Source organism: Phyllobates terribilis, unplaced genomic scaffold, assembly GCF_046119375.1.
Source record: "Phyllobates terribilis strain yellow unplaced genomic scaffold, ASM4611937v1 Scaffold_7__3_contigs__length_470593459, whole genome shotgun sequence".
NCBI classification, from domain to species: Eukaryota; Metazoa; Chordata; class Amphibia; order Anura; family Dendrobatidae; genus Phyllobates; species Phyllobates terribilis.
In genome coordinates, this window is record NW_027362767.1 from 237,725,595 (window position 1) to 237,752,561 (window position 26,967).

General features: G+C 42.6%; 1 protein-coding gene across 1 annotated transcript in view; it reads right to left on the minus strand.

The window, feature by feature from the left end:
• Positions 1 to 26,967, minus strand: part of NIBAN2 (niban apoptosis regulator 2) — a 65,566-nt gene that overhangs the window by 21,664 nt on the left and 16,935 nt on the right. The window contains exons 3-5 of the mRNA XM_073639887.1: positions 728 to 858; positions 433 to 561; positions 253 to 358 (exon numbers count right to left, since the gene is read on the minus strand). Coding sequence (XP_073495988.1) covers positions 253 to 358; positions 433 to 561; positions 728 to 858 — 366 coding nt within the window. The remainder of the gene's footprint in view (positions 1 to 252; positions 359 to 432; positions 562 to 727; positions 859 to 26,967) is intronic.

Below are 26,967 nucleotides of genomic sequence, written 5' to 3' on the forward strand. Positions count from 1 at the left end.
TGGCAAGCCACCATGACATATGTGACGGCGGCTATTTTTATCACATTCTCGGAATACCCCTTTAATGCATTGGGATCGAACACAATGAGCTTTATATGATGACCAAAACATTGCATAGTTCAGACCTTGACATTTAAGGAAAGGCTTAAGCAATTTCAGTACATAAGTGACGGCACAGTTGAAAAATCAAGAATCCAGACATAGGAACACATGATATACTGCATCCACCACCTTATGAGAAGAAGTACATACCTGGAATTGTGCTATTAAGTATTTCTGTGTACTGATCCAGGGAGGTGAGGACTCTGTACCCAGCGCAGTTGATGCCAGCTCGGGGTTGCAGGCCACGCTCATAAGCCTAGTATGATAAATTACATTTTAGTAGCTAGAACCACCTGTAGGCCGCTCATGAGGACTATGGACAACACTTACTATTTTATTCTCATACAGTACTGGGCCATAGTGGTGAGGAACGACGCAGAAACGGTTCCTCCACTTTTTCGTATCATCTAGATACTGGAATAGGTTCCCAGAAAAGATCACCCTGTCCTTCAGCGGGATCTTAAAAATGAGAACAAGAAAGAACAAAACGGATTTATTTTCTTGTCCTCTTGAGAGTTGTACATCTTGAAGTCCCATATACACCTGACAGTACATGCCCAAGGGTATGAAGGAGGAAGCTACTTGACAATCCAATCTTCAGAGTTTGATATTTTGCCATTCCTACCTTTCGATGGAGTAGTTGTGTCTGCGGACCTCCATTCCCTTCAATCTCATAACGGACACTGTTAAACAAAGCAACTCCATATTGTTCCTCGTATAACTTCCCAAATTCTGCCAGCAGTTTTCCTGACCGTTCTGTAATAAGAGAGGACAGACGGTCAACGTCTAGAAAAATGAGTATATCCTTTCATAGATGTATTTAATAAACTTGGGACAGCACATTTCTCTTAAAAGGGAGTCAGTCAGTCACCCCCAGTACTCCGTGTAAACTAATCAGATTGTCATGTAGAGGACTTAGCCCTTATAAATCACATTCCTGTTAATTTTTTTTAGTTTTATATTTTCCAGAAAATTACCTTTAATCCCTAAGCAAATGTGGGTGCTCAGTGCACCCTTGGCATGGCTGAAAATATCAGTCCCCCTTTACTGATTGCCAGTGCTGTGCATTTAGGGTTTTGGCCATGCCAAGGGTGCACCAAGAACTCACATTTATATAAGGACTAAAGAGAATTTGCTGGATAATCAAAGCTAGGAAAAGTAATCAGATATGGTTATAATGGGGGCTAAGTCGCCTATATGGCCATCTGATTAGTTTAAACTGAGTTTTGAGGAGTGACAGACTATACTTCATGGAAACACATAAAGACGGACTCCTCTACCATGAAGTTCATCTTGTCCATGGTACCGAGATTTTTAATATGTATTATGACATTTCGCACATTTGTTAAAGACTGAACTGAGTAGCAAATAAAAGCAATTTTCACACCAATTTATTATAAGGCTGTAATAGAGGACAGTAATGGAAATGTCCTGCGGGTATGTGTTCAGACTTGCGTGCAGCGCCGGAGTGAGACCGGGATAAGTCATCAGATCCATAAAGAATACTTTTGGATTGGGGATCAGCGTAGATGCACGAGAAGAAGAACTCATTGAGGATTATCGTTTGACTAATGTTGCCAAAATCATAATAATGCGGAGAGCAGCTGACTAAGACCGAGGCAATGTGCGAGTTGTCACTGTCCGCACACCCCCTGACAGCATGAGTCACTGGTCATTGATCATATTCCAATGAATAAGATGCAGAAAACATCCGATAAATATTCGGATTACCAGTTCCTGTAATTGCCCTGACCGGACTGGAAGCCGAGCAGCTGTGGTATTAACCAGAAAAACAGTGCGCTCTTTCTTCAGGAGTGCACTGCTCCCCTATCTCCTAGCTTGTGCGCTCCTGCAGGTCGACAGATCCGGCTGGCGGCATGTCTCAGCCACTGTCCTCTACAAGGGTGCTGGAAGAGTCAGCTTTGCCTCTGTAGCATCGTAGGAGCGCAGGGGTACGGAGGCTGTTCAGATCCAGCCAGCTTTAGAGCTGCGCTTGCAAGCTGTATAGCAAACCGCTTGTAAGCGCTGCCCTTTTTGCCACTGCTGATAGACTTCAGAAGTGGCCAGAAACCTCAGCAACAAGCAGTAAACTATTTCAAATTAGAAATCCCTCTATTCCTGAGAAGGGAGAGAATTTTTAAGAAGTGGTAAAATGTCAAAGTTGCTAATTTCTACAAGAACTTAACAATTTTATCCATTTACACAGTTGAGACAACCCCCTTTAAAAAAGGGAATCTATCAGGATGTTTTTCATTCTGAAACCTGATATATGGCTGAATAGGTAGGACAATAAAAATAATGACAACTGTCTTGCAGTAATCCAATATGTCAGTGCTAAGAAATTAAGCTTTGAAGAAACATGTAAATTAGCCTGGAAGTGCATTGATGCCCTCTGAGTGCATTGACACGCCCCCAATGCACTTCCAGGGTAATTTACATGTAACTTTAAAGCTTGATGTCTATGTAATAGGTATCGTGTTTATTGTTCTATACAATCATATCACTAGTTTCAGTAGGAAAATCTTCCTGAAATGATCCTTTTAACTCATCCAGCTGTGCATCCTTTACAGAGAGGTGCCAAACCTTAGGCCTCTTTGTATCCAACTTATAGGCCAGGATAGTACAGGCAGCAGTCTATGTACTATCCACTCTATTCTGAATATACCAAGCCAAAAAGAAAACTATAAAGTACATTATGCATTACAGGTCACATTGTAACCACCATGCTTGGCCATATAACGCTGTGTTAACAATACCTGATTATATGGCTACATCTTCATTATCACAGTGATTTTAGTTATAATTAAACCCTACCTGCAATTTAACACAGTCACACCCGCTATACTACATGACTGCTCACAATACTTGTTTGCCACGTGCTCGACATGCATTAATAGGTGTATCTGAAATGACCGATACCATAAAAAAGTGCAGGTAGGCTGAACCAAGAGCGAGATAAACAGTAATGCCCCGTTCACACCCTGAGCTCGGGAGTTGTTTTCAGAGGTTATTAGTCAATGGGATTTTATAAATCTCAAATCACATTGTAATCTAGCCAACCAATTTTTATATTAAAGAATCTAATAATATTTCCTGCAACCGGTGATTGGCTGCAGTGGTCATATGTCAGAGGAGGTAAGGAGACCCAGGCAGCGATGGAAGATCAGTGGCGGAGGATATCAGTTGGGTGAGTATATTTTCAGACAGTAATCAATTCTAGGAAAAAATTGGGGATAGAGGAATCCCTTCTGTCATGGTATTAAAAAAATAAATAAATTGAAAAATATATGTATATTTGCAGAAGGAACAATCCCCATCAAGAAGGAAGGCCATTACTATTGTCGCATCTGATCCGATTGTCATACAAGGGGACAACGCTAGCTGGTTCTTCTGTACAATGTTGGGGTAAAAGCTGGTAACCTTTGTATCACATCTGTTACAAAGTATCATCGATCCAGTTATGAGACTTTAATCCGGTTCTATAACAAATCATATATTCTACCGAACCACCTCACTCTGTCCGGGAACACGTTATTTACAGCAGTCAAACGGTTTCAATGTACTGTGACTCAGTATAGGAAAATGCAAATCATTTCATGAATTCAGGACATTTAACATACAGTGCACCCGTCTCCATATCTTAAGAAAAGGAGGACATTCTTATGGATACAAAAAGGTGGCTTACACCAGGGATCAACTTATTGCAGAATCGGTCTGATCCTAAGGCGCTGGGTATACCATAGTGTTATACTAGTCCCTGGCTGAAGGTTGTATGTCGACATTATTACATATAATGATAGTCACACTCCCACGAAAAATGGCCAGTGTACATCTAGCAGTAACCACCTCAGCTCAAGAAAACAGTATGGCAATTTAAGAATTAATGCCGCCCTCATACACAGACTAAAGTTGGACGAACTCGCCAATTTCAATGGGACTGGCTGATCATCTGATCCATGGGAGCCTGCCGACTCCACCGGACAGCTGACCGGGAAGAGGAGAATGAGTCCATGGGACCGCTCATTTTGTTTCCAGGGAAGATAAGCCGCTGTTATAGGTCTCTGGCAGCGGCTTTCTCCTCTCGCCTAGTAGAAAATGCAATCTTGTGCATGGCGGCGTTGGGAGCATCTGTGACCTGGAGTGATATCTACAGAAGGGTCCTTTTTTTTTGAACAAGCGTGAATTAGGAAAATGCCTTTTCAGCCAAGAAGGGAAATTTGTGATAATTTTTCATTGCACCTCTTAAAATGATTGTGTGAGATCAATGTGCCTGGCAGAGAACACAGTGCAACTACCCAAAAAAAGGCAGCTACGTGCAAACATCGGGAGATCCGAACACATATGAACCAACTGTATAGAAAAAGGAGGAGAAAGCATTCTTGTGCTTGAGGCCCCACATGAACGTACAGTAGGAGGTGGAAAATAATGGAAACCAGAATATCATCCTGATGTGGCCCGGCATTAATACATATGGAGGGCAGATTGCTGCTGCGGCAAAGAAAAAACACTCAGCCTCAATATCCGTTATGAAACTTTACATCACAAGTAGATTCCAGTCCAATCGGTCGTGAATATCATGAATTTCTACAAACCCCACAGCATCATAAACCATCTGCTGGACGGATGCTCCGCCGCTGTCACTTATACTAAGAACTTCTGTGAAAGGTCAACATTTTTGGCCTTCGTATCCCCTGTGGCCGACACGAAGCATTTGGTCTACGCCAAATACACGTACACTGTGTTTTCATTCAAGATTCTGAGCTTAAAGCATCTACGAGACACAAGTAAAGCCCGGTGGATTAACCCTTAAAACACTTTTTTTTTTATGACAGCAGAGGCTGCAAGAATCACCACAATCCGTGGCCTCGATTCATCATTGCCGTTTTGCCACTTTCCTTGAGTAATTTCCTCATTTTTTTAGTATCCGCAATTTATTCTTCGTTTCGCAGCACTTTTTAAGTTGTTACTCTTCTTTCCCTGAACAACTTTGCTTATCCAGATGTTTTAGTCAAGAGTCACGAAATGCTACTTTTAGCTAGAGGAGGCATGGACAACCATTGTGCCACCAATGTAAGTCAGAAAACTAGTAAAAGGTTCTAGATGAAGCCTCAAATGGATGCGCCTGTTAATAAACTTGTCGCGCCATCATCCAACGCGCTTTAGGTTCATGACTTGTCTTGATTCATTTTCCTCTTTAAGTGATAGAATCCAAAAAACAAGCGGAGAATTTTAGTAGCCAAAAATAAAAAGAATGCAAAGCAACCAGTATTTACTAGGAAAGAGACAAGAAAAAGGCAATTTATCATAAGAGATGAAACTTTCCAGACCTTTCTGCACCTTTACCTCTTTAACGCGCCTTGCTTCTTTTGGCTGACCTCCTTACTAATAACCCAGTGAGGTTAACATGGAACACAAAAACATCCCAAGTATTTTGGAAATTGCAACACATTGAAAGTCACCCTCCCTGCCATCAGGACACGTATAGAAAGGGTTGGAGACAAAATACAAAATAGCATAGAAAACAAAAACATCCAAAAAGAAGGCATAACCGTGTCCCACAGCCAATCGCCAGACCAGTAAACTGTGTCGCAACCAATCAACAATGTCCGCTTCTGTGTGGCGCGGCGTAGTATGTGGTTGGAAAATTAAAGGTGGTTTCTGAAACCCGCTCCCAAGATTTTTTTTAATGAAATCACTGACTGGTCCAGCTTCATTTTCAACCACTTCGGAGGCTCCGTCAGAAAATCCGCTATGTTTGATGGGAAGAATAGCGCAGCGCACAAAACTGCTTTTCCTGGGAAACATCACAACATAAGACCATCAATGGGGTCCATCAGCGCCCTTGTTGTAATAGCACTGGAACTTTATTATTTTCGTTTTTTTGCTCCTATGAAATAACTTTAAAATGTATTCACCCACAGTAACACAAACCTGTGTGACCCTTTACATGGCTCACTCCCTTCTTCTTTCCATCCATCTTTTGTGCCGTCCAAGCATCCGGAAAATGAAACCTACAAGCCATGAGCTGGCATAGATTTCAGCTACAATGCCTGTTTTCTGGTGCCCATTATGGTACACTTGTTGTGTATGGATAGGTTGTGCCCTATTTTGGTATAGGGGTTATCCGGCACCATCCAAAGTTTCTCACTTTCAGCATCAGAAGTGAGAGGCGTCAATGACATCCCGACCCGCACACTTGCACAATCGTTAGATATAATGTATGTGTCTGGCTCATCAGAAGAGACAAGGTCCACGCGTTTTGACAAATATGTGGGTAGTAACCTCACCGGCACAGATCACTTCCAATGCAGAAGTGAGTGGCTAAGAATGTCGCCAGATAATTCCTTTAAGCTCCACCAACTTTTTTTTTTTTTTTTTTTTTATAGAATAGTTCCGGACAAAGCAAAAAGGGCAAAAAGTCTGAAAATTTGGCGTAGAGATGATGCCCCCAATGTGCACAGATATGAATGATCCGGGAACATAGGGGCAGTATAATCCATAGGTCTAAGTTCTGGTGCCTTTGTAAAACCTCACACATGGTAAGAAGAAGCCACTGAGATACTAAAGACTTTACAAGAATCCGGCTTGTGCCGTTTCCTGCAGAGCTTGTTGCTAATAATTGGACCAAACACATCCAGCGTACGGAGGGATAAAAATATTCCTCGAAGAAGTCCATGTATCCCATAAAAAATAAATAAGACGTCAAGATTTCTTTTTGCTACCGGAGATTCTCATCTTAGACCTGAAGGCCTAAGAAAAGCAATAGTCTCTCGGATGTTTATCTTCTGTGGTCACTTAAAGAAAAAACGTTACGAGGAGGAGGTGTGGACTTTTTATAAATTTGGCTCTGATCTATTCTGAGAAACCACAAGAAATGTCCACATTAAGACTCAAACAAGACGAAAATGTGGTTGAAAATTAGCCTTAGCAATTCCTAGCCTAAATCGCCAACCCCCGCCCTGCTAACCCACCTACTCACCCCTACTGGAATTTCATTACTGGAGTATGACATAAGCATGTGCAACATCTGGTAAAAATGGACGGTCTGCATGCGCCATGCATTTTTTCCATCGACCTGAGTTGGCTAACATACCTAAAAGTGACCATATATTTTTTGGTATAGTCACCCTACTTGGTGGCGGCTGAGGAAGAGGAGGGGGTTCACAAATTGGTAACACCTGCAGCTTAACCACAAGCAGCAAGTTCTTCCTTTTCTCGATTCACTAAACATCTCAGCAGAAAGTGCAACTGGAAAGATCTTCTCCGATAAAAATAGACGAGGCTGCACAGAATGTGACATTCAGGCCTGAAATTTCTAGAGAGGCCAATAAAGCTACCGGCGGTCAAACTCTGTTTATGGAGCAGAATTTTACTCAGGCGGGATGTAATACCAGGCACCACCCATGAACAAGGGTGGCACAGTTTCTGGAACAAGAATATCTTTACACTCCTTCATTCCAAGTACTGTGCTAAATGTCTTGTGGATTTTTAATTATATATACATATATATATATATATATATATATATATATATATATATATATATATATATATATATATATATATATATATATATATATACATATACATATACACACACACACACACACAATATCTACATGGCTTGTCGGTGAACATTGTCACTTTCGACAATAAAGCCATTGGTGACAACAAAACAATCACTATCTGCCTTGATCTTGGGTTTAGTATGGGTAACACATTACTGAGAAAGGAGATGACAGTTGGTGCTTTTAAAATGCTATGGAAGGGGAAGAAGCTAGAGGCCGACAGACATTCTACTGCAAGTTCTCCATAGAATCTTACAAGCACCAACTGTCATCTCCTATTTCACTGATGGGAAAGTCTGTATTCACTGATGACACATTTTATCCGTGAATTGAGAACTTGGAGAATGATCAATCCAGTACAGTAGAAGTCATACGAGTAGTATCAGTACTGATGGTGGTAGTAGCATCGGCAGGATCACTAGTGATAATTGCACCAAACATGCCAGTATTAAGAGACGCAGCAGAGTTAGGGAAGGGTTTACACTAGTCGGTGGCGGCCTTTATGTGGGAGCTGATCAGTAGTCATTTAATAGCCTGTTAAGGTTGCATTCACACTAGCCGGTCATCATGAACGAATGTTCTTTTTCCGATAATCAGCCAGCGTAAACAGTCTGCCAGTCAAAATGCTTGTTCTGTGTGCATGGAAGTGTGGTCGGCCCGTCTACATAGGATATAAAACAACTGCTAATCAGCTGGCATGGAGCCTGATCGGCAATCGTATGACAGCCACCATTGGCTAGCAGAAACCTTCCCTTAGATATGCTGACTAAATTCCATGTGTACAGAACGATCTGGAACAGACTTACATTGTTCTCGGCAGCACACGTCCTGTTTACTCAGTATGATGTGCTGCCGAGAACGATGATTTTTTATGCATTTTGGTTATCCATCAGGCGTCTGGAGTCTGCTTACACTGGAGGAACGGGAAACAAGCGTTCCTGGGGATGCTTGTTGCCGATAATCGATCAGCGCAAGTGCATACCAGTAGTGATAAAAGCCATAATAATATTACCCGTAATGATAACAGAAGTAGCAGTAGAAGTTCAGGGAGTGATCTCAGCTGTAATAATGTCCAGATGTCCCAAACTGTCTGAAGGGGGCTTCAGAGAAAATAACTTTACCCCAGTTCTCTGCAGACTATTACCTGCACTTCCTGCAAAGTTATTTTTTCGGATGAAGCCCCCTTCAAAAGTTTGGAACATCTGGAAGAACAGTTGAGCGCTACCATGAGTCCTGTGTCTGCAAACAGTAAAGCATCTCGAGACCATTAGTGTGTGGGGGCTTCTCATCCAAGGAGGGGTCTCCCTCACAATTCTGCCTAAGACACAGCCATGAATAAAAAATGAGATCTAAACCTCCTCCAAGACCAACTTCTCCCAATGATCCAGGACAAGGTGGTGAAGATGCTTTTTCCAGCATGAAGGAGACCAGGTCACAAGGCAAAAAGGGATAACTAAAGCGGCTGAGTGAACAAAACATTGACATTTTGGGTTCAAGGCCAGAAACTCCCCAGATCTCAATCCTGGTGAGAACCTGTGGTCAATCCTCAACAAGCAAACAATAATCACCGAAATTGTGATAAACTCCAAGAGCTGATTAGAGAAGAACGGGCAGCCATCAGTCAGGATTTAGCCCAGAAGTTGGGATTCAGCTGCCAGGGCGAAGGGCAGAAGTCTTGAGAAATAAGGGGCAGCGCTGGAAATATTGAGTCTTTACCTAAACTTCATGTACTTGTCAATAAAAGTGTAAAAACTTATGGAATGTTTATAATTGTCCTTCAGTAACCATAGAAACATCCGACTAAAAGATTCCAAAACACTGAAGCAACCAAACCAAGATTTGTGTTAGTCTCAAAACTGTAGTATCAGTAATGATAGGAGCAGTAGTAGTTACATAAGTACAAGCTTTTTACACAAGATAGGATATCGCCATGATGCAAAATGCCCTAGGTGCGGGATTGAGGAGGGACACTTGATGCACATGATGTGGGAGTGTACACAGATAGGTCCATTTTGGGATGAGGTCATCTCCTTGATAGAAAGGGTGCATGGAGTGAAATTGTTAACAGATCCACGTATATGTATATCTGGAATATTTGAAGATGAAATGGATCCCAACTTTCCCCTATTCCTAGGTATCTGTCATATCTTATTTCAGGAACTTAAACTTATTGCATTTCACTGGTTAGACGCACAACCTCCATCTACGGGAGAGCTACAACGAAGGATAAATAATATAATCAGGTTGGAAAGAGGAGTCCATCATAAACGTAACTATTCGCAAATTCAAAAAGATATGGAGTCCTTGGTTGGATCCTCCAGGGCTGCCCACAAATCTTCTAATTAGAGATAGAATATTTACGATGCTATCCCTTTAATTGTTGGTCACTTTTTTTTTTTTTTTTTTAATCTTCTTTCCCCTTCTACGAATTTTATAATCCATTATTCTAGAACTGCTCCGAAAATGGTCTCCGGGAATTGTTGGGATTTGGGTTTAGGAAATTGAAGTTGAGATACTTTGTTCATGTTTTATACTATGGCATTCCTAGGTCATTTACAAGTGCTTCTCACTAAATTAGAATATCATCAAAAAGTTCATTTATTTCAGGTCTTCAAGACAAAAAGTGAAACTCCTTATATTATATAGAGTCATTACAGAGTGATCTATTTCACGTGTTTATGTCTGTTAATGTTGATGATTATGGCTTACAGCCAATGAAAACACAAAAGTCATTATCTCAGTAAATTAGAATACTTTATAACAACAGCTTGAAAAATGTTTTAAAATCCGAAATGTTGTCCTACTGAAATGTATGTTCAGTAAATGCCCTCAATACTTGGTCCGGCTCCTTTTGCATCAATTACTGCATCAATGCGGCAATGTGGCATGGAGGCGATCAGCCTGTGGCCCTGCTGAGGTGTTATGGAAGCCCAGGTTGCTTTGATAGCAGCCTTCAGCTCATCTGCATTGTTGGGTTTGGTGTCTCATCTTCCTCTTGACAATACCCCATAGATTCTCTATAATAGATTCTCTATGGGGTTAAGGTCAGCCGAGTTTGCTGCCAATCAAGCACAGTGATACTGTTGTGTGTAAACCAGGTATTGGTACTTTTGGCAGTGTGGACAGGGGCCAAGTCCTGCTGGAGAATGACATTTCCATCTCCAAAAAGCTTGTCGGCAGAGGGAAGCATGAAGTGCTGTAAAATGTCCTGGTAGACGGCTGCGCTGACTTTGGTCTTGATAAAACACAGTGGACCTCCACCAGCAGATGACATGGCTCCCCAAACCATCACTGATTGTGGAGACTTCACACTAGACCTCCAGCAGCTTGGATTGTGGCCTCTCCACTCTTCCTCCAAACTCCGGGACCTTGATTTCCAAATGAAATGCAAAATTTACTTTCATCTGAAAACAACACCTTGGAGCACTGAGAACAGTCCAGGTCTTTTTCTCCTTGGCCCAGGTAAGACGCTTCTGGCGTTGTCTATTGGTCATGAGTGACTTGACACAAGGAATGTGACACTTGTAGCCCATGTCCTGGATACGTCTGTGTCTGGTGGCTCTTGAAGCAATGACTCCAGCAGCAGTCCACTCCTTGTGAATCTCCCCAAAATTTTTGAACGGCCTTTTCTTAATCTTTTCAAGGCTGCGGTTATCCCGGTTGCTTGTGCACCTTTTTCTACCACACTTTTTCCTTCCACTCAACTTTCCACTAATATGCTTGAATACAGCACTGTGTGAACAGCCAGCTTCTTTAGCAATGACATTTTGTGGCTTACCCTCCTTGTGTAGTGTGTCAATGACTGCCTTCTGGACATCTGTCAAGTCAGCAGTCTTCCCCATGATTGTGGAGCCTACTGAAACAGACTAAGGGACCTTTTTAAAAGCTTAGAAAGTCTTTGCAGGTGTTTTTTATTATTTTAATTCACTGAGATAATGACTTGTGTTTTCATTGGCTGTAAGCCATAATCATCGACATTAACAGAAATAAACAATTGGAATAGATCACTCTGTGTGTAATGACTCTATATAATATAGGAGTTTCACTTTTTGTACTGAAGAACTGAAATAAATTAACTTTTTGATGATATTCTAATTTAGTGAGATGCACCTGTAGTAGTATCAGCAATAATAGGAGCAGTAGTAGAAGTAGTATCGGCAATGATAGGAGAAGTAGTAGTATCCGTGCCAGTAGTAATGGCAGAAGTAGTTACAGGATCTGTGTTAATACAAATCACCAGATGTGATAATAATCACCAATGGATAAAGCACAGTACAGTCTGAAATATCAGCACAAATGAATACTGAATAATCCTTTGATAGGAAATGTGTATTTAGGGACTGACACCTGCGGGTATTTTACATATCCGTATAGTATGGATAGTGACTCATCACCATCAGATTATTTCTCACGCTTACTTTATATATTTGAACAAATAAAATCCCTTAAAATAAAACTTTGCAGATCGATAGAGCATTTTTTTTGGTATTTTTTTTTAGCATTTTGATTTTGCGGTGGGAAGGATGTCATAGACAGGAAGAAGGAGTTCTGCTAAGAAATGTGTGATTCACCAACACCCCCATGTGACTCATACAGACATCTGCTCCTGGGCACGTGACCGAGCAGCCTGGAGCGCGGACCCCAGTAATGTGTAATACAGACAATACAGCTGCGGTGAGCGCTATGGTCAGCCGTACATGTGAATACAGCCTTGTCCCTGGATACTCTGTGTATCCATCACTATTTCGGTTGCAGGTGTGCCCACTGCCTTGTTTATTCACTCCAGTTCTGTAAGCGTGCCACATGTCACAGCCTGCGATCTCGGGGCGCTCAGCCACGCGTTTGTGGGTTTTACCAACATATCATTCCTTTTCCATCTTCTGTTTACATTTAAAGGTTATTAAAAGTCATCTGAAACAGTTTTCAACAAATATTGATATGTACATGGGACCCTCTGTTTTCCCTCAAGGGCAAATTTCGAGATGCCCGATCCTACATTCTCATAAGAGACAAGCGGCCTCCAGTGATGTCTACTCATCGAAATAAGTATGGATCCTCTTCTCAAGCAGAAGGCAGATTAAATCTTTGCATTATGGCAGTATCCTAGCAAGTAAGTGAAAGGGGAGCGGGCCTCATTCCTGTAGTCTCACACTGACCGGAGGAGAACAGGCAGGTAGAGGTTGTAGTGAAAAGAAGGAGCAAACACGCCAGGAATGTAACCTTGTGCTGGAAGGGTCAGAGAGTGGGTCAGAGCGATAAACGCTGAGAAAATATTCCACGAGTCCAGTACTAAACCCGGCCTCAAGGCCTCCAATACATAGAGGAAAGTCAGCCGGGCCCACCTTCTATAGCGGGACAGGCTGACCACCTGATGTGTACAGGGGGGTCCAGACTCTTCCCCTAATCCAAACACCCGATCCTTTTATTATCCGACTAGATAGATATGTCCAGCTTTCTCTCCTCTCCCCATTGAAAACACACGCACGCCTCGGTCAGCTGATTACAATATTCACGTGTATGGGAAACTTCGGGAAAAATGGGGGTCAGCTGAAGGAGTTGTCAGAAGTGCCTGGCAGCAGCTCATCGTCACACCCTATTGAAATAAACATGCACGCTCAGCCAATCCCAGCACTCTTTTCAGCCTAGCGTATTTTCGGTGCCGTGTTGGTCAGCCTGCAGATCGTTGTGCACAACCGACCAAAGAAAGTCAACGAACTAAAGCGCAAGAACGATTTTGAAAAAAAAAATTGCACCATGCAAGTTAAATAGCGGACAGCTCCAGCACCCATCCGCAACGTGGACAAGAGAAAGAGGAGTACAGGGAACCAGTCACATCCAAGAATGGCCGGCCAAAGGCTCATTCTCACATACATTTTTCGCATACAAATTCTGCGTTTTTCACGGACAGAACTCGTACCCATTTCTCCGTTTACATGTCCATGTATTTTTGCTGACCAAATTGTTCAGAACCTAAATTCAGACACATGTGCAATTTTTATCCAAGTCACAGATCAAACTCGGTGATGCAAGGCTATGGGTCCATGAAAAAAATTGGATAATATTCGGATGCCATCTGTGCGCTGTTTGTTCACAGTCTGAATGGAGAAGCTTGAGAAACCTCCATTTTTTTACATATAAGGAAAGTTGACGGCAAAAACAGACACGCTGACCAAATACTGATGAAAATTGGCCTGTTTTGTTTTACATACGAGAAAAATCGCTGACGTCTGAATGAACCTGAATAGTGATAACAAGGTTAACATTACAGTGCCCGGGGGGATTCTCAGGGTCTCTGGTGACAACCTCTCTGGTAACTGTAATGGCGACCATTGTGGTTTTCAGTTGTTGCTCATTTTATATGGAAATTCTCCGTAATCATTCATGTGTGTAAGAACCACGTAATGCCGTTCTCCATGTGACTCATTTGTCAAGTTTTCCTTTTTTTTATGTGACCTGGCATTGACTTTAGCACACAGCACATACTGTATAGCTCCGATTGCAGGGACCACAATTGCAGAGAAGCTGGGGGCATTGTCCTTATCCGAACAAATGATATTTACACGTGAATGTCACTTCAGATAAGGCTAAGTGTGAAGAAATATTTCAAGAACTCTATAGTTTATAGGACTCTTTGATTGTTACTCACCCCCCATTAAACCAGCATCCGATACGCGTGCAGATTAATACCCCGGGTACGGTATGCATCATGTTCACGTTTTAAAGAAGCAGCAAAGAAAAGGGAGAAGGGACACTGGACGGGAAACAGAACAGGCAGGAAGCTGATGAACGCAGGACTGTTCAATGTTTGACAATAGCAATAATATACAACAGAAAGTGACTGCAGGCGATCCTGGGACACCAGCAACTGTCTGAGATTCCTAAAATATCTTCTGTCCATATAGTATACATCACATACTGGGGAGAGAACAGAAGTATGTGCCCCCTTGTAGATGTGCATTATATCTACAGGAGCTTTTGAAACATACATAGACATTAATATGCAGTCTGCTCCTCTGCAGATATAACAGCTCCTGCTCTTCTGGGAAGGATTTCTACAAGATTTTGGAGGCGTCTGTTTGAATTTGTGAGTATATGTGAGGTCAGAACCTGATATTGCGGAGACATCGAGCTCACAATCCCCGTTCTAGTTAATTGTTAAGTTGTCGGAGGGGATTCAAGTTGGGGCTCTGTGCAGCCGATCAAGTTCTTCCCTCCAACCATGTGCGTATGGACCTTGTGCACTGGGCAGAGTCAAGGGTGACAGAAAGGGGCCTTCCCTAAACTTTTCCCCACAAAGCTGGAAGCTACAACTGTCCACAATGTCTTGTGCTGAAAAATTTAAATTTCCCTTCACTGGAACTGAGGGGCCGAGGCCAACTCCTGAAAAACAATCTTGATTATCCTTGACATCAGTGAGTTCTTTACCACCAGGCGGATGGTGCCATCCACCGGGGAGCGAGGGCCCGGATGGTGCCATCCACCGGGGAGCGAGGGCCCGGATGGTACCATCCAAAGGTGGGCAATGGGTGCATCCCAATACTTTTGACCATTTGCCCCGTGAGGCATGTGATAAATCAAGCAGCATCAGCTGCCTCCATTGAAAAAAAAAAATAAATAAATGGATGTGGCACTGCAATGCGCTAGTTTCTCTGTTACTGGAAACTGCCAATAGAGGGAGAGCACCGTGCTGCAGATAGGAGAGAAAATCTGAAAAAAAAACAGGGAGGCAGGAGTATAGAGATCCTTCTATAACATTTACAAGTGACTTTTTGTGCGATTTTAATCACCTTGAAAATACAAGTCCTTGAATTGACCGATGGACTTCTTAATATAGATTTATTTTTTAGGTTTAGTATGCGTTTCATTTTTTTCCCAAAAATGTTACGTTAACTGTCATCGAAATCAACAGCAAGTCGCTCGCTGTCAATCATCTTTCCAACACTTCAAAAGAAATGGGTGCGCACAGATACTTTCACTACAACACAGTGCCGGGTCAGAGGCTGGGTGCTGAAGGGCCTCCGCCTTAGGTCACAAGCCCAGAGTCCCACTTAGCATACCAGTGACTTAAAGGACATCTCCCAACCTGAGACACCACAAGAGGCTCAGGGTTACGCAGGGTACAGGCACAGCAACCCTGGATCACACAAATATGATCATCTTGCAAATCTACACATCTAAGCCAAAAAAAATGTGCTTCTGGCAGCAGACATCAGACATTTGTACCATTGCTATGAAGATTAATGAAATCTGCTCAGGCTGAGTACATATTCTCTGTTCTCCCACAGCCGATTTTCTGTGTAACAGTTGCTATATTACATTGATCAGCCATATTGTTAACACATGTCGGATTTGCAAAATGCAACTACAGAATCGGCAGCAGAAATGTAACAATCTCTGCTCTGGAGGTGCAGTCTGAAGTGCCATCAATCTTCACATGCGCCGGATTTTCAGTGTAAAACCCACGGGTGGCCTCATTTTCTTGTGGACAAATATCTGAATTTTGCATAGTTAGTGAATTGGGTTGAGCACATCCATTCCCGTGAATAGGCTGCTTACCCTCATTTCTTGCAGTAGGGATCGAAGCAACTTTGACAAAGGCCAAATTGTGATGGCTAGGTGGCTCGGTCAGAGCATATCCAAAACAGAAGATTTTATGGGGTGTTCCTAGTTTGTAATGGTTAGTACCTACCAAAAGTGCAAGCGGTATAGCGCTTAGCCATCTCTGCTAGTCCTATAGACTTAGGATAGTGCAGCACGGCACATGCACAACCAATGCTTCATTCAATCGGATGGCACGGGGAATCCTATTCTTGTGATCGGTGGGGATTTCAGTGGTGGAATCACTTGTATATCCAATAGATAATGTTTCCAGAATCACAGCCTAATTTAATAGGACCTGCATACTCTCACATCCAAAGATGGCAGCAGTCGGTTATAAACATTTCTATTTCTTTTGCCACATTTCCAAAATTACAGTCTGATTTAGATGTGTGCAAAAAGACATACAAATGAGGGTTAAAAACTCCAAAAACACAATTTCCAGGCTTCCAACCCCTTTAAATGGAATGTGTCAGCAGTTTTTTTTTGTTCTGTAATCTGAGAGCAGAATGGTGTACAGCAATGTGTCACTTACTAGGTTGTGTTTTGCTTTTTCAATGCAATCAGTGTTTTATCAGCAGGAGTTTATCACTACAGGACTAGGTATCTGGTTCCTCCTGGTCCAGCCCCGCCCCCATCACTGATTGGCTGTTTTCTGTATACATTGCATAGTGACAGAAAGCTGCCAATTAGAGTTATACACAGCTCGACATTCAGAGCTCTGCTAGATCTGCTGCAGAGAAAACAGGGATTGTATCACAACTGCTGCACCCAGTAAACTAAGTGACACATCGATGGAATCAGGGTCTCAGCCCCTACATCATGCTGAGGTCAGATTACATAACAAAAACACTGCTGACGGATTCGCTTTAAAGAAAGCCCCTGGTCCTTTCTGCACCAGCAGACACGTGATTTATTGCGTTGGCTTTTACATCCTGACATTCTTAATCCAATGCACAAATCAGTAAAATACAATAAATTACTCAGATGCACCAAACAAACAGACACGCCAATGCAAACACATAAAAGGAAATTAAAACACAGACAGATTTCCCAAGAAGAATATTAAGTGAGTAAGCGGAACAGGAGAATGAATGAGCGCCTGTCTGCTTGACGTTAGATCTAGATCTATCCGAGAAGTCATCCGCAGTATATCACTTTATGCTGTGGTTTTGGACCGCAGGCTTCACCGCTTTTCCATAGTGCAGTTCACGCGATTTGGTGCAGGTATTGTCGCTGTGGAAAATCTGCAGCACATAGGTCCTGTGTGCACATGCCCTTAAGTGACAGAGCAGAGAGTGAGGCTGCAACTCTGCCCACAAGGATGGCAAACGATCACATGATAGTCAAAATTGTGCGGCCACAGACCACCTCCTTATCTGACCCTTAGGCCACGGCCCCACTATCAGTGTTCGGTCAGTATTATTTCTCAGGAGTGGGAGCCAAAACCAGGAGTGGGTGATAAATGCAGAATTGGTGACTTGTTTCTATTATACCTTTTCTCTGTTCCTCACCTGGTTTTAGCTCTCACTCCTGAGCGCGAATAATGACCGAATACTGATAAAGAAGCCATGGCCTTACACTTACACTGTAATGACAAATCTGCTGTGATGTGCAGCCATGAGAGAATAGGAGCTAATCTACAGTAAAAGGCCAGAATTAGTAACAGCTGATCAGTGGGGGTGCCAGGTGTCAGACCCCCACCGATCTGATGTTGAGGACCTATCCTCCGGATGAGAGGACAGCCATTTTAACCGCTAAAAATAAGCGCTAATTTTTTTCATATTTATTAGATTAAAGTATTTAAAAAAAAACTTTATGATTAGTAATAATCAAGTCCCTAATAATTAATGAGCAATGGATGCAATTTCTATCTGTTGCAAATAATGATGATCAATTTGATTGGCGCTGCACTGATCCATCATCCAGTCCGATCTTCACTTCTGCACCCTGCATCCTCGGTCTGGCATCCTGGCCAAATGGGGCTTAATCTGCCCAGCGGCCACATGACATAGTGGGGCCTAATAATCGCCAGAGGTGCCCAGGATCCCCGGGCACAAACGTGAAAACCAGCTGGACGACAGACAATCGAATTGCTCATCTCCAGACAGAACAAATAGTTACACACCAACAAGTTTTAGTGATTGTTTTTTTTGGCCGCTGTTGACGTTTTTGATACATAGGCACCTAGAGCAAGGAGCGTACCCCCAAAAACGTCACCCTGTAACACCAATCCTGGTAATTTTGCAATTTGAAATTCCCCCTGGGGTAACATCATTGGTGATCTATAGTATCACTGTGGAGTCCCGGCTTTTATGTTCCAGAGACTATAGGGTACAACTCGAGCATGAGAGGAGACAGAATAGACGGCTGGAAGCCGAGCACATCACACACGGTATAACAAATACCCACGAACGTCCTCGTCACGGTGAGGGAGCTCTATTGTGATGCGTCTTCTGAAGAGAAGAACTAGCCACAGGCTTTTGTTGCAGGTCCAGACCAGTCATAATTGTCTAGTACAGCCTTTAAGACTGTAACCCTTTCACGACGCTTCCAAAATTACATTACATTGCTGCCAGTACCTTCAAATATTCCCATCTAGGAGCTAGGGAACCCCTAAAATGATGTGGCCCGATGGTAGTTACTGTGATGTATGCTCGTATTGTAGCCATCAGGTTTGACGTACCGAGGCCAAGTCATCTTCACGTTCCCAAAGGTGGAGAGATCCACCCGAGACGCCTATAGCCAACATCTGACTTCCTAGGTCATGGTAGCCTGCAGCTTTTTTAGTAATCCATCAACCGTGCTCATTTGATCCTGCACATCATTGCAAAAAGGGGTTCATGACTGGTCCAGACAGATCGGCTCTCTCAATGGAAAGCTGAAGAATAGGGATGAGCAGACCTATGGAAGTTCAGGTTCTGGTATCCTACCTGAACTTTATTACAAAATTCGGTTCTGGTAACAGAAATTTATGCAAACTTCAATCAGAACCCCATTAAAAACAATGAGGACCTGAATTTTTGAGCTGGAAAATATTCATTCTCTCTCTCGCTCTAACTTTGTAACAGACTTCCAGGAGAAGTCTGTGTTCGGAGTTAAGCACCGGACACTAACCGTCCGGTACGAACCCTGAACTTTTAAGTTCAGGTTCACTCATCTCTACTGTAGACTAGTATATGTGGTGGCCTGGACATCTCATATTCTTGCCATGTTCTCTTACACTAGTCATTGATAACGTATGCAAGGAGAGAAGGCGGTCGATGCAGTCAACATAGGTAAAGTAGCCTTTCTAGATTCCTCACTTGTTATGTGACATGCAGAAGAAGTGTTGAGCTTCTGAAGCATCCAGCAACTAGAGGGGTTAACACAGTCACAGGAGATAGGGAGTGTTTTAGCAGAGCCCCAGGGGGATTGTGGGGAACTTGTTATTGTTGTCTGGCAGAAGCCGAAGAGAAAGGTAGTGTGTTATCTGGATCTGACAGTAGGCTACTGAACAGGATTCAGATCAGGAGAGAAACTAAACACAGGTCATATAAACTCCCTGAACTAACAGTGCAGAGTATTATCAGGCAGGAAGATAAGGACTGGAAGGAATTGTGTCACAGGGATCATCTCCCTCATCAAACCCTCCCCCCTCCATCTCCATGCAGGATAAAGAATTCTGTGTACTATTGTGTCCTTGTGAAGGAAAAGCCTGTGGTTGTGTATGTATAGAAGTGTGCTGATAAGAGACCTAATCTATGCAGAATTATGCTACTGAAGAGACTAATACTGTGCCTTGGGAAAAAACTACTGTATTGTTACTGGAGCCGGTTGCTCAAGAAACTCAGACTGTACTGTAATGAAGATTATTACTGTAATATCCCTGAACTGCACTGGCCGTGCTTCAGATTAAATTCCACTTTTAAACTGTTAAAAAAAAAGACTCTTGTCAGATGTGTCTGGTCAGCAATTGAATCTATCATGTGCCTGAGAGAAGCTGCAGCACATGGTCTATGGTCGCCCTGAGTAACGGTTCCCCCAGGATTCCAAAGAATTCATGAAACCCGTCTCGCCCTATCTAAACCTAGTGGCGTGCGTGTAACACTTAGACAAGTTAAAGAGTTCATTTTTATTTCCTAAAGCAATAGTACACATGAAACTCTAATATATCTTATCAGAGAAATCTGCTTCTTTCTCCTCCTGGATTATTCAAAATTCATGGGCAAAAATCTGTAAAATCTGAATTCAGGAAGGACAAATTTTCCCATTGCTGAGATAGGAGATGGCAGCTGGTGCTTTTAAAATTCTATGGAGAGGTAAGAGCTTGTGGCAGACATTAACCTGAAACAGTTTTATTTCTCCATAGAACTTTATAAACACCAACTGCTATCTCCTATTTCAGTAGTGGCAAAGTCTACATTCACTTAAGACAGATTTTACCCATAAAATTGACAATTTTAAGAATAAAAGATCTGTCCAGGAGGAGAAGGAAGCAAATATCTATAATAAGATATATTACAAAGTTGCTTATTTTCACACGTACTATTGATTTATGTAATTAAAATGATGGTTACTCTTTAAGTGTCAATAATCTAATAATGTGCATCCAGGACATTTGGAGCCTCCGCTGTCCTGCAGGACTGACACCTATCGGAATTGTTGCCCAGTGTGGCAGATGCAGCAGAAGAATCTTGCCCGACCAGACCTGGATGAAAACAAATATATATTGAGCCAAGATCAGTTCTCCACCCTGAATCCTGTCAAAGAGAGAGATGAAAAGCACATTCTGTGCCAATACCCAACCACACGCCTGCTCATTAAATGACGACAGCCCTCAATTACTGTCCACGCCCAGACCCCGGGGAGAAAACTTACTCTGCCTCTCTGAAATCACAATGAGAAAACCGCTCTGTTCTCAGAGTAATTTCCGATATAATCCTGCTTCCTACAGCTAGATTTATTCATGTGTTATTTACAACAGCGCCTTATGAAATCCAGATGACCTGCGATCCACAGGTACCAGCTCTTCTGAAAAATCTGAACCCCTCCCCTACCGCCACACCCTAATTCACACTGTAATGCAGCCCTCTCGTCTACAGGCAGCCATATACACAAAGGCATTTTTCTTTTTTCTTTATTTAATTTACTTTTCTTTTTTTATACTGCATTTATTGACTTTTTTTTGCACCAAATTTTAAAAAAATGGTGCATGCGGTTTATGACTTTTGCACAAAATAGACAGAAATAAATTAAAGAGCAATTTTTTTTAAAACATTTTCTGCAACTCATAAGCTCAAAAAGTTGCACGTTCCGCTAAAATGTCGCACAAATTTCAGGCGAGGACGAAACGTATTGTACAAATTGAAATAGAAAGTACCTAATTCCATCCACCATCTTATAGATTTTCTTACTTCATTTTATGCGCAAACTATCATTTTTCAGGCGGATTCCGCCTGGAACCTGCTTGAAAAAAGTGCTAAAAAAAAATGCCAAAAAGGAGGAAGATATGCACACCAATGTCAAAATGATATTGCTGTGGACATGTCCCATTCCTTTTTCATGTTGTTTTACTGCTTAAGGCTTCGAAAGCCGCAAAGCGGTTTAAAATAAGTGACCAGTCTGTTCTTGAGGCGGCTTCTGCTTGAAAGATGCCAATAAGTTATATATAAAATTTAATGCTACAAAAAGACACCAAAGATGATGCTTCAGGAAACACACCGCTGGCATCTTCTGCTTCAAAAACGATGTGTGTGAACCAGCGTCTGTGACATTGTGTGCATATGCCCTTAGAGGGGTCAAGAACAGAGCCTACAAAAGTTAAGCTGCCATCAGGACCTGAAGGAGGGTTTCCAATGGCACAATTTGTGCCAATGGATATAAAAGGACATACGGTAATTTGTGCCAACGTTCTACATTCAGAAAGTTCCCTTCTCTCTCTCTCTACCCAATATTTTCCCTCTCCACATGTACAGCTACTGTATAACCTACTTCACTAGTCCGGTAACTGGGTATGTACATTGCATCACCCACATTCCCTCAATATGGAGTTATAGCCTATAATATACTCCAGTGCTGCATTCATAATTCTGCAGGCAATCAAAACGTACAATAGAGTTGCGTTGTGGCATAAGGAAAGCCACAGAATACAGCTTGTTTCACTCATATGGCAAACACATTTGGTACCCCAATGACTTATACTAGGGTCCATCGATGTGTCTACCACTTTCACAAGAAAGGTAGCGTGGCACCCAATGATATTTTTCCTGTCCGACAGACATTAGATGTGTACAGAGCTTTAGCCGAGCTCTAATAGTGGGACGGGTATGTTTTTCTCTATAAGACTACCATAGAGTGCACAAGATAAAGGCTTATTACTACACCAAGCTGTGAACACTGTATCTACTTACAATGTCACCAAGCATTTTCTGTATAGTTTATGGCATACAGCTGTGTATAATTAATATTAATCTGATGAAATGGTTCAAGAAAATAGATGATTTAGCAAGTACTGGTGCCAATAGGAGCTGTGCGACGAGGCTGGGCCGCATTAAGCAATTGGATTGGAACAAGCATGGGAATAAGCACAGAAACTGGAGAGATGATGACATTGTATCTTGGCCACAGAACGCAAGACTGCAGTTGCAAAATTCTTCTGACCTTTTCTTTAAAAAAGGAAATTTGGGGAAAGGGTCTTGTTTTATTAAAAAAGATACCCAAACTCCGATTTGGCCACCCGCCATCTATACAGACTCTCCCTTACACACACTACCCGTGGCAGCGGGTATCGGCAATTCCCATAGGTCATTTAGTCTGAGTATTTATTGCCAAATGCAATGGACATTAGTTGGATTGCATCCTTTAAATTCACCCCAACTCGTGCAAACTCTTTTATTTCCAACTTTGACCTGGAGAAGGGAACCTGACATGTTGAAAACTGTATCTGATCTGCAGACGAGATGTTATAGAGCAGGAGGACCCGATCAGACCCATAGATATTTTTATGGGAAAAGTTATAGTATAACTTGTATTTTATTCATTGAAATCTCTGGCATTTGTATGTAGGAGTCCAGTGGGCAGTCCTACTCTGTGGGCGGTCCTACTCCATGATTGACAGTCTTTCTTGGACCACCTACTAGACTCGTATTCTTCCAGACACTCACCACAAACCTTAATATCATTCTGATCAGCTTCTTCTCTATACCATTTTATGGCACTGGAATGTACAACTTGACAGGTCCCCTTTAAAAGCGTCCACAGACACACATCCAGTTGAAGTATATTGCGGTCCACAGACCCATCGGGTCCATGCAAAACAAGACACACTGCTGGCCAATCATAGGCCAGCATCTGATGTAGGAGGGCACGTGACCGGGGGCGCATGGAAGTGACGTCATGCGTTCCCGTCGCACGCCGAAGTCAGCTGCTGGCTTCAGCAGATGCGCAAAGGAAAGTATTTTTTTAAATCAGTGGCCATACTAGTACGTGGATGACTATGGGGAGTGCATTATACTACGTGGAGGGCTATGGGGAGTGCATTATACTACGTGGAGGGCTATGGGGAGTGCATTATACTACGTGGAGGGCTATGGGGAGTGCATTATACTACGTGGAGGGCTATGGGGAGTGCATTATACTACGTGGAGGGCTATGGGGAGTGCATTATACTACGTGGAGGGCTATGGGGAGTGCATTATACTACGTGGAGGACTATGGGGAGTGCATTATACTACGTGGAGGACTATGGGGAGTGCATTATACTACGTGGAGGACTATGGGGAGTGCATTATACTACGTGGAGGACTATGGGGAGTGCATTATACTACGTGGAGGACTATGGGGAGTGCATTATACTACGTGGAGGACTATGGGGAGTGCATTATACTACGTGGAGGACTATGGGGAGTGCATTATACTACGTGGAGGACTATGGGGAGTGCATTATACTACGTGGAGGACTATGGGGAGTGCATTATACTACGTGGAGGACTATGGGGAGTGCATTATACTACGTGGAGGACTATGGGGAGTGCATTATACTACGTGGAGGACTATGGGGAGTGCATTATACTACGTGGAGGACTATGGGTGGTGCATTACACTACGTGGAGGACTATGGGGAGTGCATTATACTACGTGGAGGACTATGGGTGGTGCATTACACTTTATGGATGACTATGGGGAATGCATTATACTATATGGAGGACTATGGTGGTGCATTATACTATATGCATGACTATGGGTGGTGCATTATACAACATGGATGACTATGAGCTGTGCATTAAACTACATGGATGACTATGAGCTGTGCATTATACTACATGGATGACTATGAGCTGTGCATTATACTACATGGATGACTATGGAAAGTGCAGTATGGAGGACTATGGTGCCACCTCCTGCACCGCTCTTCTGTACTCAGCGCAGCGTCCTGTGACAGCCTGCCTGGATCAACGTCTGACCGAGGCGTCACGTGACCACTGCAGCCAATCAATGGCCATCAATTGGCTGCAGTGATCTCAAATTTAGTCTTACTAGAGAGGAAGAAACTATAACTTACGGTGGCGTTGAGTTCGGAGAAGCGGTGCTGGTCTGAGGTGTGTTTATCGATTAATTTTTTCTTCACCTCCCGGTGCCCATTATTAAGGGATTGTCTAGCAGTGAACAATCCTTTTAAGTTAAAATACCTATTAATACTTTTCTTGTACCGATCTGGAGCTGTGACTCATTTTTGTCACCATTTACACTAACAGTGTGGGTACATGTGTCACAGCTTCCATCTTCCCGGCCGGTAAGGTGACCAAAAAGCCCAATTCTAACCCCGAAACTGGCACCTGAGTTTTAGTAACTGGAAATGGGAGGAATGATGAGCCTTCATCTCAGTAATGAGAAACTCTATATTCACTGAATAAGATGTTACCTTTGACTTGAGAGTTTTGAAAATAAATGATCAGTTCAGTTGGAGAAAAAAGAAGCAGATTTCTCTGATAAGATATTACAAAATTGATTATTTTCACGTGCACTATTGATTTGTGAAATAAAAATCAAAACGACGGCGATTCTTTAATCAGATGGTGCCGAAACTGAACAACCCTGTTCCTGGTTTGAATGAATGGAGACAAATTCAGTGCTAATCCACATTGCTTAATGGATGAGACATAGATTTGTTTTATTCAAAGGGCGCTGGCCAGAAGCCAACAATGAGAAAGAATGATATCATGCAAGAAAGGTTATGGGGTTAATGAGAGACGCGACTTCTCCGCTGCAGATTATCGCTCACATTGAGAACGGCATGAAGAACAGTGGCCCCAGCGCCTCGTCCCAGTGCCACGATAGCCGGGTAGATCTGAAAAATCACGTCATGGACAGAGGCCCCATCACAGATGACTTTATATATGGCCCACTGATTTTCCCATACAAATCTCACATTATCTTTTATGTTACCAGTCAACAAAATCTCAACAACTGGCTCCCTGAACTCCACCTTTAGCACCAGGAGAAATAAAAAATTAAAGAAAAAATACAAAAAAAGTTTCATATATATTACTAAATATTTCCACCACTCCCCAAAATGTCTTCATCTAAACGTACACAAACAGCGAGCCGCTCGGTGCAACAGAGGTGTCATTGTGACGCCGTGTACAAGGGAACCTGTGACAGGCCCAGCGGGCAGGACTCGGGACATTGCCACCTCCTCCAAATATCTGCAAGACTCACAAAACAAACAGAACCAGTTTACACCAAACACCGGCTCTGCAGTTTAAACTCTTCGCTGGCAGGGATCTGCCTGCATAATACAGGAGCTTCTGTGTGCAGGTTATGAATGCCGGGGTGTATATCTAGAAGGCACATGGGTGTAGCCACTTCTATATCACCGCATATACCCGAAAGATTGAATATACGGATAAAGAAAAGTTATACACACAGTCATGGGTAAAAAGAAATAAAAAGCTAGAAAATAATAAAAAAATAAGTTTGTCCAACCCTGCAGATATTCTGCTAACCATACTCATCCGCTGAACCAATTTAATCGGCGGACCATCGAATGTTTATGCAGCCCATTAGCTCATCATAATGCACAATTCCACCTGCTTTGGGGTTGGGAATGGCCCTTTACCTCTTGGGCCACTGCAACAAAAATCCAACAGCGGATTTCAATTGGTCAAGTTTTTTGTTCTTGGGTTGGCCATAAATGAAATAGCCGTCATTTGGCGGCCTGATCTCTCCCGGCTGCCCCATGCACATAAGTGCTCGTCTCATCCAAGCCTTCATGTTCTTTCAATGGGGAAAGTCAATGCCACACTCTTCTGGTAGTGGCTTATCTTACCTAAAAATAAAGGGATCAGGCATTGATAATCAAGCGACCCAATGCGTATAATGTTGGGTGAGAGGCAGGTGCCCCCCATATAAATCAGATGGTCGTCCAGTCCTACTGACCATCATCTAATGAGTATGGTGGCCTTATTCCCCACTTCTCCGTGAAAACACATACATGTTGGGCCAAGCCTTTATGGGAGAGATCATTACTTACTAGATTGTTAATGTGCTCTACCTTTACCGTTCCTACGGGTGGCCATGCCTATCAGAAAGCTGTAGGGCAAACCGTTCTCTTGGACCCTGTACACATATCTGCTCAGTATGGTCAAGTACGTATTGGGTAGAAGAGAGTAAGTCGCTGAGGGTGGCTTATCTCCAGGGAGAGCTATAATTCAATATG